At 35.5% G+C, this 15,846-nt stretch overlaps 1 protein-coding gene across 1 annotated transcript in view; it reads left to right on the top strand.

Annotated features, from left to right (window-relative positions):
* Positions 1 to 15,846, top strand: part of taok1a (TAO kinase 1a) — a 245,509-nt gene that overhangs the window by 119,436 nt on the left and 110,227 nt on the right. The window contains exons 6-8 of the mRNA XM_039757195.1: positions 9,223 to 9,268; positions 10,078 to 10,174; positions 11,637 to 11,750. Of these exons, the coding sequence (XP_039613129.1) occupies positions 9,223 to 9,268; positions 10,078 to 10,174; positions 11,637 to 11,750 (257 nt within the window). The remainder of the gene's footprint in view (positions 1 to 9,222; positions 9,269 to 10,077; positions 10,175 to 11,636; positions 11,751 to 15,846) is intronic.

Here is a 15,846-nt window from a genome sequence, read left to right as displayed (position 1 = left end):
CCTCCAAAAAGCGCTGAAGAAAACATGCATTATATAATTGAGAAGGCAGCTAAACAATAAGAAGCGGCGAGTGACATATACAACCATATTGATGAGTTCTGCTATTTCGGAAACAAAGCACGATGTAAACCTACACTTTAAATTAAGTTCATAGACAGGCTGCCGCTGGCGCTTGTAATTTAGTGCCTGCCCATATAAGGCCGTCCGTCAGCGGCAATCCAATAGCAAACTCCCACTAAATATTCACGGGTTAAGGACTGTGCTTATGCAGAGGAAGATGAGATGGTCAGCGTGGTGTTTGGCACAAACTCAGCCAAACTGCGAGAGAAAGTTTTAAGTGCCAGGACTAAGGTAACATTAAATACAGCCATGGACATAGCACGAGATGGCACCAGCACAGCTGGGAACCTTCGATGCATGTACACCGAGCGGCTCATGTGAACTGACGCAGTGCACAGATAAAAAGCAACAGTTCCAAAGAGCGCGGAAGAAAACCGAATTACACAATTGAAAAGGCAGCAAAAATATGAAGCGCCTGATACATATAAGCATATTCATAAATCCAACTACTGCGGAAACAAAGCACACGTTGGAAAAAGTCAATGTCCCGCTAAAGGAAGACAGTGTAAAAAACCCGTGCATGCAGTGTGTCAGGTCTCAGATAAAGAAGAAGACGAGCTGTTTATTGATGCAGTAAGAAACGAATCGATGAATGAAACCTGTCATCTTTACAACGATTGACAAACACGGAATGTAACTTGAACACAACACATCCTACAAATACGAACCTGATTGAAAGAAATAATGATAATCAAATTCTTAATGACAGCAACACTCAGTAACACTCACAAAACAAATACTGTATATTGATAGTCATGTTACTTTATTTTTAAAATGTTCCCTTTTCTTTTTAGCTTTTTAACACACTACTTCTCGCTGATACGCTGGTATATATATATATATATATATATATATATATATATATATATATATATATATATATATATATCTCTATCCCGATCTACATACTCGAATAATGAATTCTTTATTCGCCATCAATGATTGTTTTGGTAAAGCCATACTCAGTGTATTCATTAGATGAACGGTAAAAAGTAAGAGCGAGGGGAGGATGACTTATTGAGGCATGCAGGCTGTAGTACGCGTCAACTCTATCTGAATTGCGCGATCACATTTGAAAAAATATTTCTTTTCAAGTTCTATTTAGTCCATATGTGTCAAACTCAAGGGCAGCGGGCCACATCTGGCCCGGCGTGTAATTATATCCGGCCCGCGAGATCATTTTATATACTGTATTATTGTTATTAAAGCCCGGGTATATGAAGCACTGGTAACACAATAAACTACAGATCCCATAATGCAGCGCTTCAGCTGCCTTGCGTAACACTTACCGCGTTAATCAAGTCTACCTTATGATGCTGCAAGTTATTGCGAAGCTAGCTCACACGATGCTGAAGAGAAAAGTTGATTCTGAAAATAGAGCCTTTAAAAACCGATGGGAGGCTGAGTATATGTTTACTGAACCCGTGTGTCTCATTTGTGGAGCTAATGTGGCTGTAATTACAGAATTTAATCAAAGACGGCACTATGAGACAAAACATCAGGGTAACCTGAATGCAATTCAGAAGATACAGAAAACAGCATAATTAAATAAGAATCTGACACTTCAGCGGACGTTTTAACCCGTGCACAATCACAAAGAGATTTCAAGTGAAGCTGCTTTTATGGGAGACACAAATGCACCAGTTCACCTTGCCCCACTTTCCCTGTTGCCAAGTAATGTTAAACCAAGTCGTCACTACGGTGTTCCCAAACACGCACTTTGCTGATAAACTGAGCGCACTGTGCACTGAGTTTGCACGGCGCTTTGGTGACTTTGAAGAACAAAAAAAGTCCGTCTACATGCGGCTCGAACCATGTGTATATGTATGTTTATATATATATATATATATATATATATATATATGTGTGTGTGTATGTATGTATATATATATATGTATTTGTATGTATATGTGTGTGTATGTATATATGTATGTGTGTATGTATTTATGTGTGTGTGTATATGTATGTGTATATATGTAGATATATATATGTATGTATATATGTGTATATGTATAGATATGTATATATATATATGTTTATGTGTGTGTAAATATATATATATATATATATATATATATATATATATATATGACAACAACACTCATCACTCACAACAGTGACAAAGCATTTACATTGACAATCATGTTACGCTATTTTCAAAATGTTTCCTTTTCTTTTTCATTGCTTCTTTAACACACTACTTCTCTCATAAGCGGTATTTTGCTAGTGTATATATGTATGTATGTGTATATGTATGTATATATGTATGTATGTGTATATGTATATATATATGTATGTATATATATGTATATATATATATATGTATGTATGTATGTATGTATATATGTATATATATATGTATATATGTATATATATATGTATGTATATATGTATATATATGTATGTATATATGTATGTATATATGTATATATATATATGTATGTATATATGTATATATATATGTATATATGTATGTATGTATGTATATATATATATATATGTATGTATGTATGTATATGTGTATATATATGTATGTATGTATGTATATATATGTATATATATATGTATGTATGTATATATATGTATATATACACTGTGTGCACAATTATTAGGCAAGTGAGTATTTTGACCATATCATCATTTTTAATGCGTATATTCCAACTCCAAGCTGTATTAACTTGAATGCTTATTGGATTTAAGCACGTCAGGTGATGTGTATTTGTGTAATGAGGGAGGGTGTGGCCTAAGGAGATCAACACCCTATATCAAGGTGTGCAGAATTATTAGGCAGCTAGTTTTCCTCAGGCAAAATGGGCCAAAAAGAGATTTAACTGACTCTGAAAAGTCAAAAATTGTAAAAGTCTTTCAGAGGGATGCAGCACTTTTGGAATTGCTAAGATATTGGTGTGTGATCACAGAACCATCAAACATTTTGTTGCAAATAGTCAACAGGGTCGCAAGAAACGTGTTGAGAACAAAAGACATAAATTAGCTGCCAAAGATTTGAGAAGAATCAAACGTGAAGCTACCAGGAACCCATTATCCTCCAGTACTTTCATATTCCAGAGCTGCAACCTACCTGGAGTGCCCAGAAGTACAAGGTGTTCAGTGCTCAAAGACATGGCCAAGGTAAGGAGGGCTGAAACCCAACCACCACTGAACAAGAAACATAAGTTGAAACGCCAAAACTGGGCCAAGAAATATCTGAAGACAGATTTTTTTTCAAAGGTTTTATGGACCGATGAGATGAGAGTGACTCTTGATGGACCAGATGGATGGACCTGTGGATCAGTAATGGCACAGAGCTCCACTCCAACGTGGAGGTGGGGTACTGGTATGAGCTGGTATTTTTAAAGATGAGCTAGTTGGACCTTTTTGCATTGAAGATGAACTCAAAATCAACTCCCAAACCTACTGCCAGTTTTTCGAAGACACTTTCTTCAAACAGTGATACAGGAAAAGACCATGATTTTTATGCAGGCCAATGCTCCATCACTTGCATCGAAGTTCTCCACTGCGTGGCCAGCCAGTAAAGGCCTTAAAGATGAAGGAATAATGACATGGCCCCCTTCCTCATCTGACCTAAACCCTATCGAGAACTTGTGGGCACTTCTTAAACGCTAGATTTATGGGGAGAAAACAATACACCTCTCTGAAGAGTGTCTGGGAGGCTGTAGTCACTGCTCCACAAAAAGCTGATTGTCAACAGATCAAGAAACTGACACTCCATGAATGGAAAGGCTTATGACTGTTATTGGAAAGAAGGGTGGCTATATTGGTCATTGATTGATTTTTTTTTTAAATGTCAGAGATGTTTATTTGTAAATTTTGAGGTGTTTGTTTATTATTCTCACTATAACAGATGTAAATAAACAAGTGAGATGGGAAAATTTTCATTTTTCCTTTAGTTGCATAATAAATCTGCACACTAATAATTGCCTAATAATTGTGCACATATGTATTCCCCTGATGATGTTCACACTCACATTTCCCTTGTGAAACATTCAGGTTTCAGGTTTATTAACATTTTGGATTGACTTATAGCACTGTGTTTGTTCCATATTAAAATTAATCCTCAAAAATACAACTTGCCTAATAATTCTGCACTCCCTGTATATGTATGTATGTATATATATATGTATGTATGTATATATATGTATATATATATGTATGTATGTATATATATGTATATATATATGTATGTATGTATATATATGTATATATATATGTATGTATGTATATATATGTATATAGCCTCCTGACTACCAGGAAAAAAAATATTGTCCAATCACATTTTTTTTTAAATTCTCTAATCTTTGTAGGGTAATTAGAATACTGAAAACATTTTTTTTCAAAAAAAAGTTTTTATTTTCCAGATATCATGTGTCCACAACAGTGGACATCGGAACATCATACATGTGAAACTGAATCTTGATGGCAATCAGTTAGTGCCAAAGAAAATACAAAAAAGTCAACATAAGAATGAGTTTAACATCCATAACTGTCAATCATAACTTTTGTTTGTCTGTTTTATTTTGCTTTGTTGTGCTTATTTGGTATGATACTTCAAAAAGCAATTCCCCTTCTTGGAAACACAAAGGAATACTTTGCACTTCGTGCACATCACATATGTTTTGCTCTTGCAGCCAGATCTGCGACACCTTGATGCATGTGTTTAGTCCACCATCTCTGGAAGATGGATGGCGCCATAGTGTCTCAGAGCTGCATTTGGCTGCCGCTTCCACTTTTGACGTGGGGAGTGTAGTCATCTTCGCTGTCACTTGCGATTCCTGCTTGAGCCCGGGTAATCAACTCCTCACCAAGGAGCAGTTTGAAGTCAAGGAACTTCAGTGGTTTCTTCCCAGAAACTGGCAGTCACTCTTATACTGAAGCCACGAGTTGGTGATTGCCAAGTCAAAAAAGTGGAATACTGCACGCACTGTCCATTTCGAGTCGCGAGAGGCCATCCTGTAGAAACTCAACATTCGGTCAATCCAAGTCCACACCACCCATGTTGGTGTTGTACTCAGCAATTGCCAGTGGCCTTGACACCTGGACAAACCTTTGTCTTTCTTGGACCATCTTCTGCGTGTGTCCTGAGGTTCAATGCCATAGGCAGAGGATGCCATGACAACTGGCTTGTTGTCCAACCACTTTATGACAGCAAGTTCAGGAGGGTTTAGTCTAACTACCATCTCTGATGTCCCTCTTCCTTTCTTTTGAAGGGCTTATCCCCTATGATCTTGCACTCCTTTGGAACCCTGTTATTCATGAGGGTTCCAGTTCCTGTCAGCCCTTTTGTCATCAGGGTGTCGAGGAGGTTGACGTTGTAAAGAACCTGTCAAAGAACAGGTGGGTTCCTTGGGGAACAGACTCTGCCAAATGAAGAACAGCTTGTTCTCCAATGCCTTTTCCTCCTGTATCTCTGAAAGTAGTCTTGCCTTGGTAGACTACAAAATCCAAGACCAGACCATTTGGTGCAGCCAAGACAAACACCTTCAGTCCAGTTGGGTATGGTTTGCCGGTACATACTGGCGACTGGGCAGCGACCAGTAAATGGAACCATTTGCTCATCAATGCACAATTTTCCTGTTCTAGGCAGATTTAGACATCCTTGCCTTACTTTGGTCAAGAGGGGCCTGATTCTCCACAAGAGATCACTTCTTTTTTCATCGTCTGGAACATCAAGGTCGTTGACGATCTTAATGGAATTTCTCAGCTTGTAAAACCGATTTCTGGTCATGGATCCTGCCACAATTTGAACTCTGGTATTTGAGGCCCAATACATTTGAATGTTTGGATATCCTAGACAGCCCATGTAAATAGAATTTCCAAAGAATGTCTTAAGTTCTTCAGGAGTGGTATTTAGTGTTGCTCCAGACACAAGGACTTCACGCTGATTTGTACACAGGGCCATTCCTTCAAACACGGACTCATCGATGTACTGCTTAAAATAATCCATTGGGGTCCAGTTTTGGCGTGTCATGGCATCATTACTCTGAATAATGGGAGGATCATCGAGTTGGAATTTGAAACTTAAAAGTAATAAAGGGAGAAAAACACAATTAAAATGAGTCTCAACTGTAAGAGAAAATAAGTTATTTTTTTATAAAACCAACTCAAGGTGTACTTTGGATTCTTGCTCCACAGTGGACGCCGACTGGACTCAGATGTGGACTGTTCTGCTTTGTCTGACTCCTCTGCATCTGCTTGCCCTGCCTGAATTTCATCCTCAGAACTCTCTGAATCATTTTCCTCTGCTTCTGCCTCAAACACTGCATCTTGATCTTCTTCATCAGACAACTCAATATCTGAGTCTCCATCAACAATTCGCAGTAAAATTCTCTCTGCTTCTGAGAATGAATCCCTTTCTTGTCATTTAAAAAAACAGAACAAAGTGGAGGAAATAACTACAAATGTCCACTACAGAGGACATTTTTTTAACACTTAAATACTACACTAAAATACAGTTAAAATTATTCAGACAATGTTTAAATGTGTTGTTAAAAGACTTACATTAAATATGCCACCAACATTTCAAGCCAGAATTTGCTCAATAAAAAGTACAATGCACTTACTTTTCCTCTTCCCATAAAATGTGCCTGCAGTGATGGACGCCATTTTCCTTAATGAAAAAGAGAAAGGTACCAAAGCCCCACCCCTTCACATTTGGCATCATTGAAAAGCCCTAAATGTCCTCAGTAGATGGCAAAAGGAGTTAATTCAGTAGTATGCAGTGGGTTGGAGATATTCAGGTTTACATATGTCCTCCAGAGAGGACAAATTTGAACTACTGGTAGTCAGGAGGATAGATATATGTATGTATATATATATGTATATATATGTATGTATGTATGTATATGTGTATGTATGTATGTATGTATATGTATATATATATGTACGTATGTATATGTATGTGTATATATGTATATATATATGTACATATATATACATATGTATGTATATATATGTGTATATATGTATGTATATATATGTGTATATATGTATGTATATATATGTATATATATATATATGACAGCAACACTCATCACTCACAATAGTGACAAAACAATTACATTGACAATAATGTTACGTTATTTTCAAAATGTTTCTTTTCTTTTCATTGCTTCTTTAACATACTTCTTCTCCTCTGTGAAGCTGGTATTTTGCTAGTGTATATATATATATATATATATATATATATATATATATATATATATATATATATATATATGTGTATATGTGTATATATATGTATATGTATGTATGTATGTATGTATGTATGTATGTGTATATATATATATATATGTGTGTGTGTGTGTGTGTGTATATACTCTTTAAGTCTGAGTTGCACAGAAATACACAGTATATATATAAAACAAAAAAAAGACTTTCCTGACCCAACATTTTGTCCTTTATCATTATTTTAGTGTTTTTTTATTGCTTTAGTTTTAATGATTGTGCTACCTAATGGCTCAAAGCAAGTGAAACCCCTGAACAGACTGAAGCCAGATTAGCAGACTAACGGACCAAAGTTTAAGTTTTCTTTCCCATGCAACACCAAGTGTACCTTCTGTAATCTATGATAAACCTAATGAAGAAAGCTCTTGGAGATGACTTTACTTAATTCCTTAAATTCTGACTTTATCAGTCTCTTGATACTCTACTAATTTACCTTAAGATAGTCATTCTTTCGTCAGCAGCAGATGCACTTTGTTCCAGTGGTACAGTGTGGGTTGTCAGTGTGTATTTAATTTAGTTGAGCTAAGCATGATTAATTTTACTCTCTATTTTTTTAATGTTTTTCTAACTTTAACTTCATTTTAACTCACCCTTCGCTTGAGTCTTCTCTAAGTATTGATGTAATATCTCTTGTTGGGGTGCCCAAATGTATAATTCAGAACTTGCATTTCTTTCATGACCAGCTTTAATTAATCTTCCTTAAGTATATGAGGATTTTTTGTTTGATCTGCGCAGTTCCCTAGCAATTTGGTCTCTATGAGTTTGATAGGAAAATTGTGAAGGACCTAGCATGTTTTTGTTTAGCATCGTGAGTGGAGAGGTTGTTGCTCTTTAGTCTTTCTAGAGACCTTAGTATAAGGTTGGCCACCACCAGATGCAGGGCATGCCAACTGTAATCCAGCCTTTGCTGTAGTACTGATCACAGCGTATGTCTGCCTTCTCTCCATCTACTGTCTAAAATGATAAGTTGCATTGTGTCTCTGGATTTTACTGATGCTTTGGCTTGGTTCTGGTTTTCCCCCTCCTTTTTTTGGTAAATTTTGTTTTTGAATATACTATACTTTTTAATGTTCTTTCCTTGCCTGGAGTAGTAGAATATAGGATATCTTAAATAGCTAATAAGTACATAATTACAGCACTTCTGCAAATGGAATTCTGTCTCAATCATTATGGGTTGAGAAGGGCAGGTGTTCTGACTCCAGGATATCAACCATAAAAAAAGATTGAAGGAGTTTAATCTTTTCAGTTTAAAAAAATGAAGAGATATGACAGAACTGTTCAAAATTATGAAGAAAATTAGTACAGTAGATTTCAACTGTTACTTGAGAATGAATTTCAAGATATTTCAGGGCACATTGAAGATGGAGATAAGTGACTTTTTGGAGTGACTGAAAGTGTATCATACAGAGAATCATCAATATACCATGTTGTGTGGTTGATAGTAGACATTTATTGACTGGTGGATATTTTGCAAAAGATTGGCCAATAAAGATTGATGAGCTATGTTATGCCAAATGGCTAGTATTGACAAAATGTTCCTAAGCTGTTGCTTCCAGAGACAATACCAAATATAATTCAGTTAAAACCCAATTAAAAAATCATGACTATGGTTTTAGTGGTGTATAACTTTCAAAACCCAAATCTCTATGAAACCTGAGGCATGTCCTTGTGTTGGGTCTGTACTTTGTTGGGTTTGTTTTGGTTTTATTATTTATTGTCTGTCTTTTTAAATATGTTATTTGCATGCACATATTACAGGTATTAGAGTTCTAATTTATTTTTTCCTCCTTTAGCTCTCTGTCTGTTATTTAACAGGTTCATATTACATATAATTTATGAGTAATTACATTTTTTTTGTAGCTTGTTATGGAATACTGCTTAGGGTCTGCCTCAGACCTTCTAGAAGGTAAGATTGCTTTTTTGTATTTATTATGTATTGTAACAAATTTGTAAAATCCTCAGGTTTTTAACTTGTAAGAAATTCATGGCTAAACATAAAAGTGGAAAATAGTCTGATTTAGCATAAGCTGCTATATAATTCAAGGCAAACATAAGAATTGAAATGATTTGATTCATGTCTGAAGTCATCATGGCATTATTTTTTAAAAGGCTAACAGATTGGTCTTTTAAAAGGTAAACCAATAAATGCCCATTAATGTTTCAGAGTGAAAATTATTATTTGTGGCTTAGTCGGGCAGCCAACAAAGCCATTGAAAAATATTCCACTGTGTATCAGATGCAGTGGTTATTATTTCAGTATCAAAGTGAAAAAGGATGTGCTCATGTTGGTGGTGGCTTTTTAATGGGTTTTACATGTAATGCTGGTATTGAAAATAAGCTTTTTTGACATGCAGCAACTCGCTTGTCTATTGATTTTTGGATCATGGATGTATGATTTGCTTAGTTTAAGAAGGCTAAATTGTAATGAATTTTAATTATATAGTTAAAAATGTTCAGGTTTTATAAAGTGCCAGTTAAGAGCTGATGCTTTGTAGTGTTCATATGACTAACATATTTGCCTTTAAAATAAGCATAACACAGTTGGGATGTTGCATTTATTTTTATATTCACTTGATCACCTATTATGTCAGTAACTTAAATTGCATGCTTTTGTGTTTTTTAAATCAGGTGTGTGCCTTATTAGATTATACCTTCATGTGACTGTGCTGTTAATCTCCATGACTTTTTCCCTACCTTTGTATTTTATCCTTTTAGTTCATAAAAAGCCTTTGCAAGAAATTGAAATTGCGGCAATTACTCATGGAGCTTTGCAGGGATTAGCTTATCTTCATTCACATAACATGATCCACAGGTATGTTTATTTCTGTTGTTTTACTCCAGTGAGTATTTGAATTGATATTTATGTAAATCCTCCTGTTTTCATTCTGTAGAGGAAATATAGAAATGTCTGTTCATTGTTTATATATGAAGGGGGACACTTTCACAATAAATGTTAGTTTCACTGATTTTCCTAATGAGATCAAAGTAGTATCATATATGTTGAATTCAAGCATAAGTAGCTAAAATTAGTAAAAGTTCCTTTTTTTATTTATTTATTTATTTTTTTAATTAAATTAGTGACACAACCATCATTGGATCAGTATACAAAATTATTCCAACGGCTAATGCAAATTACCAGGAGTATGAATTTGACTGTCATAGGTTTTCAAAAACAACATAAGTTTGGATCATGGATGTATGATCTGCTTAGTTCTGTTTGGTAAATCATATCTATATCCTTCCAGTAAAGATTCGCTTTATAGGCTGTACCAAGTAGGCCTGGACACTTCTTCACTCCCTCACATGACAAACCTGAGTGCATTTATATTCAGACAGAAGCGTGTAGCAGTTCATATCCATACTGTAATTCATGTAAATATTTTATAGCTTTGATATAACATTTAATTATATTTCTTGAGGTATTTTGACTGTACCTTATAACTAACGACATTAGAGAAATTTAATGAGAACAAGCCATTCAGCAGATGAATGCTCGCCAATCTGATTTCTCCAAAATAACACATCAAAGTCGAGTGTAGAAGGTCCCTAAAATCCTGAGTTCTACAACACTACTTGGTATTATATCTCTTGTGATGTGAATTCACCAAAAAAAACTCCACTCTTGTGTGCTTTAAAGAGTTAAAAAATATATACACTGTATAGTTTTGAATCATACACAATACTTCTGTATAATGTATCTTTAAACACTGATAAGTGAATGTACATTTGAAGATTTGTTTATTAAAAAGAGACAGAGTGCACATAGCCATCACAAGTTATTAAATTAACTGCTTGGCAGTGATCAGAAAGGCAGCATGCTACTGACAGCTGTTTATAGTAGCAGAGGTCCCCTTTCAACATTCGTTTTGATCAGATGAATTTCTATTGGAGGATTGCAGGTGTGTGTATGCCTGTGAAAAATGGTGTGTTAGTCAGTAAATGCATGGTCTTTTAGGACTACTTGGTGGACTTTACAAAATGAACTTGCTTCAGAAGAAGCCTTGTACAGAAGTTTTTTTTTTCCAATATTGTATTACAATTTGAATTGAACGTCTTTGGCACACTTTTTTTTTTCCTTTGGTGATTCATATCAGCTTCTTTGTAATCATAGTAGTGCTGTGTTACACTTAATATTACCAATCAATACATTTACTACGTATGTAAGCTATTATGAAGTATCTCCTTGGCCACTTAAAAAAAATTAAAAGAAAAGGTTTATTTTAGTTTTTAATAATTTTGTTACATTAGTAAGACTTTTGTTTTTTTTTTCTCAGAGATATAAAGGCTGGGAACATACTGCTGACTGAGCCTGGTCAGGTGAAGCTTGCAGACTTTGGCTCTGCCTCCATTGCCTCTCCTGCCAATTCTTTTGTGGGCACTCCATATTGGTATGTCCAGGAAATTATAATTTCATCAGTCCCTTGAGAATGTTTTTGTTTGAATATAGTACCTGTTAGAAATGACAGAAACACTACATAATTTGTGTAGTAGTTGAAAATATTGACTTTTTTGTTGTTTTGTAACTTGAAAGAGATTATATCAAAAAAGAGGTGAAAATCTATTTTTTATGGTCTTGTACATGTGTGTTTTTATAAGTATATATGGGAAAAATTATGGAATTAGACTGTTGTAGTAAAAATTTATGCATCTAGTTAAATGGATAACACATTGCTTGTGTTATTAAACATACCATCAGAATTCTTGTCTGGGCTTTCAAAGTATAAGATTTATTTGCAATTTTTTTGTTGCTACGGTTCAGTTACTTGCTTGTTTTCTTTTATATTTGAATTCATAATATAGTTTCAACAGTATTTTTTTAGACCAACACCAATTTTGTGTTATTAAGTTGTTATATACTGATAATTTTTCCTTTATCCCTTAAAATAACTTTTTACACTAAGCTCCTGCATATCTAGACGCATTGAAGCATTTTGTCCTATATTTAAGTGTTATTTATAGTTAATCCTATAGACTACAGGTTTTAACTGTTCATTTTTTATTAACAAAATTAAATTCTGTAGGCTTATTGGTTAATGACCATAATACAGAAAAAATAAAATTTCCTTAAATTACATACTTTAACTAATAAAATAGACAGAAATATTTATCTATAATACATATGGATGTCATAATGGCATAAAAGTAAATAAAATGCTTCTCATAGTTAAAAGCTGTGCTGTTTAATTTCTTCTGTAATGTACCTAAAAAAGTAATCTTCACCATTTCTCTCATAAAAAAGTATATTAAAGTAAATATATCTCTTCACATAATCAATTAATTGATATTGGCAGTTAATAACTCCTTAAAAGTAAATATGCATTCAGTTGCAGGTTTTAATAATTTTCAGTTATTATTTTAACTATAGCTTTTTTTTGCTGTAAAGTATACATCTATACTAATAAAAGGCAAAGCACTGACTGACTCACTCACTCACTCACTGACTCATCACTAATTCTCCAAGTTCCCGTGTAGGTAGAAGGCTGAAATTTGGCAGGCTCATTCCTTACAGCTTCCTTACAAAAGTTGGGCAGGTTTCATTTTCGAAATTCTACGCGTAATGCTCAAAAATGGAAGCTATTTTTCTCCATTTACTGTAATGGAGTTGATTTCGAAAGCCGTGGGGAGGAGTTTCGTGTGACATCATCACGCCTCCCACGTAATCACGTGAACTGACTGTCCACGCAGTACCTAGAAAACAAGGAAGAGCTCCAAAAAGCGCTGAAGAAAACATGCATTATACAATTGAGAAGGCAGCGAAACAATAAGAAGCGAGCGAGTCACACACAGAACTATATTCATGAGTTCAGCTATTTCGGAAACAAAGCACGGTGTAAACCTAACGTTTAAATTAAGTACATAGACAGGCTGCCACTGGCGTTTGTCATGCCCACTGGTTGTGCGGGATACAAGTTTAATGAGAGGACGCATGATATAAACGAGAGTTTTGATCACTTTGTAAGTAAGTTAAAATTACTGGTGAAGGGTTGTGCTTATGCAAATTCCGAGAGATTGTCTTTGTGGGGGGATTGACAGTTAAGGCAGGTGGGAGAGTCATGTCATCATCTCCCCTCCCATTCACCTCATTTTGCTGTGATGTATATGTATATATACTGTATATATGTATGTATATATATGTTTATGTGTGTGTATATATATATATATCATGACAATGTCAATCATGTTACGTTATTATTAAAATGTTTCCTTTTCTTTTTCATTACTTCTTTAACACACTACTTCTCCGCCATGTAGGCACGGGTATTTTGATATACAGTAATCCTCTCGATCAAGGGGTATGCTCCAGACCCCCGCGATAGGTGAAAATCCACGAAGTAGAAACCATATGTTTGTATGGTTATTTTTATATATTTTAAGCCCTTATAAACTCTCCCACACTGTTAACATTATTAGAGCCCTCTAGACATGAAATAACACCCTTTAGTCAAACGCTTAAACTGTGCTTCATTACAAGACAGAGATGGCAGTTCTTTCTCACAATTAAAAGAATGCAAACATATCTTATCTTCAAAGGAGCACCGTGAAGAGCAGATAATGTCAGAGAGAGCGCTCACTAAGAAAAGCAAACAATCAAAAAATCAATACGTGCTTTTAAGTATGCAGAAGCACCGGGATAAAGCGGCATTTTGTAGAGGAGCGTCCTATCTTCTAGGCAAACAGCCCCTGTGTAAACAGCCCCTCTGCTCACACCCCTCCGTCAGGCAGAGAGAGTGAGAAAGACAGAGAGAAGCAAACAAAACAAGCGCACGCTGAAGCATATCTTATAGCATTGAGGAGTTTTAGTTAATATGTAATACATGCTCTGATTGGGTAGCTTCTAAGCCATCCGCCAATAGCGTCCCTTGTATGAAATCAACTGGGCAATCAAACTGAGGAAGCATGTAACCTAAATTAAAAGACCCATTGTCCCAGAAAGCGCGAACCAGCTTAAAAATCCGTGCATATATATTTAGATGTGCTTACATTTAAAACCCGCGATAGAGTGAAGCCGCGAAAGTCGAAGCGTGATATAGCGAGGGATTACTGTGTGTATGTATGTATATATATATATATATATATATATATATATATATGTGAATGACCTCCAAAGAGTGCGGAGACTTTTGATCATGTGAACGTGTCTGCAAAAGTTGAGCAGCCGGCGCGCGCGCGCATAGCTGTGCCGGCCTTTGAGACGCTGACTGCGCTTCTGCCTTAAGTCAAAGTGAGCACTTTTAATTTTTTTCATTCTCCCCCTGAGCTACAGCTCAGACAAGTGCAAACACGGGACCCCTTTTCTACACCGTAGCAAAATAATATTAAGGCGCTTCTCAGTTTCTTTTGCACGTTTACGATTATGAGGTCGTCAGCTTGGATTATGAAGACACAAACAGGAGTGGAGGACTGACAGTGCCATCACAGCTGATTAATAGCTGGGACGTCTCACCAGTCTACACAAGACCCACCGCAACTGTCCCCAAAAGGCGCTCATTCAGATCAGCGAAAACATCTCTACACTATATAAAAGAAAAGGCAACTTTCCTTTCTTTACACCTTTTTCCTTTTATCCCAAACCAAAGCCTTTCTCTCTTAACACTGCAGAGGACACAAAACTAATTTTCTTTAATTGCTGGTAATGCCGGTAAGGCACATTACCAGAGGCAGAAATTTGGACATTCCCATAGAAAATGTAATTTCTATACCACAGCCGTCGTGTAGCGCCTTTCAAAAGGGATCTACTACCGAGAGATGATCCATATATATTTTAGCTGCTGTTACTTACCTGTTCTGTTACACCGTCTTTAAAATGTAGTTTTCCCGCAACCACTCCAGTACTGCTCAATGTACCTTTACTTCTTAAAATGTTAATGTTTTACTGTTTAATAACTTATAGACTACATTTTATTATTTTTCCCTTGCACTCAGTGACCAAAGCTATACACACACATACAGACACATACATATATATACACATATATATACCTGTGTGTATGTTTGTATGTCTGTGTATATATACAGTGGTGTGAAAAACTATTTGCCCTCTTCATGATTTCTTATTCTTTTGCATGTTTGTCACACAAAATGTTTCTGATCATCAAACATATTTAACCATTAGTCAAATATAACACAAGTAAACACAAAATGCAGTTTTTAAATTATGGTTTTTATTATTTAGGGATAAAAAAAAATCCAAACCTACATGGCCCTGTGTGAAAAAGTAATTGCCCCCTGAACCTAATAACTGGTTGGGCCACCCTTAGCAGCAATAACTGCAATCAAGCATTTGCTAACTTGCAATGAGTCTTTTACAGAGCTCTGGAGGAATTTTGGCCCACTCATCTTTGCAGAATTGTTGTAATTCAGCTTTATTTGAGGGTTTTCTAGCATGAACCGCCTTTTTAAGGTCATGCCATAGCATCTCAATTGGATTCAGGTCAGGGCTTTGACTAGGCCACTCCAAAGTCTTCATTTTGTTTTTCTTCAGCC

The sequence above is a fragment of the Polypterus senegalus genome, chromosome 6, assembly GCF_016835505.1.
Source record: "Polypterus senegalus isolate Bchr_013 chromosome 6, ASM1683550v1, whole genome shotgun sequence".
Lineage (NCBI taxonomy): Eukaryota > Metazoa > Chordata > Cladistia > Polypteriformes > Polypteridae > Polypterus > Polypterus senegalus.
Note: the sequence above shows the minus strand (reverse complement) of the source record. Positions and strands in the feature narration are given on the sequence as shown.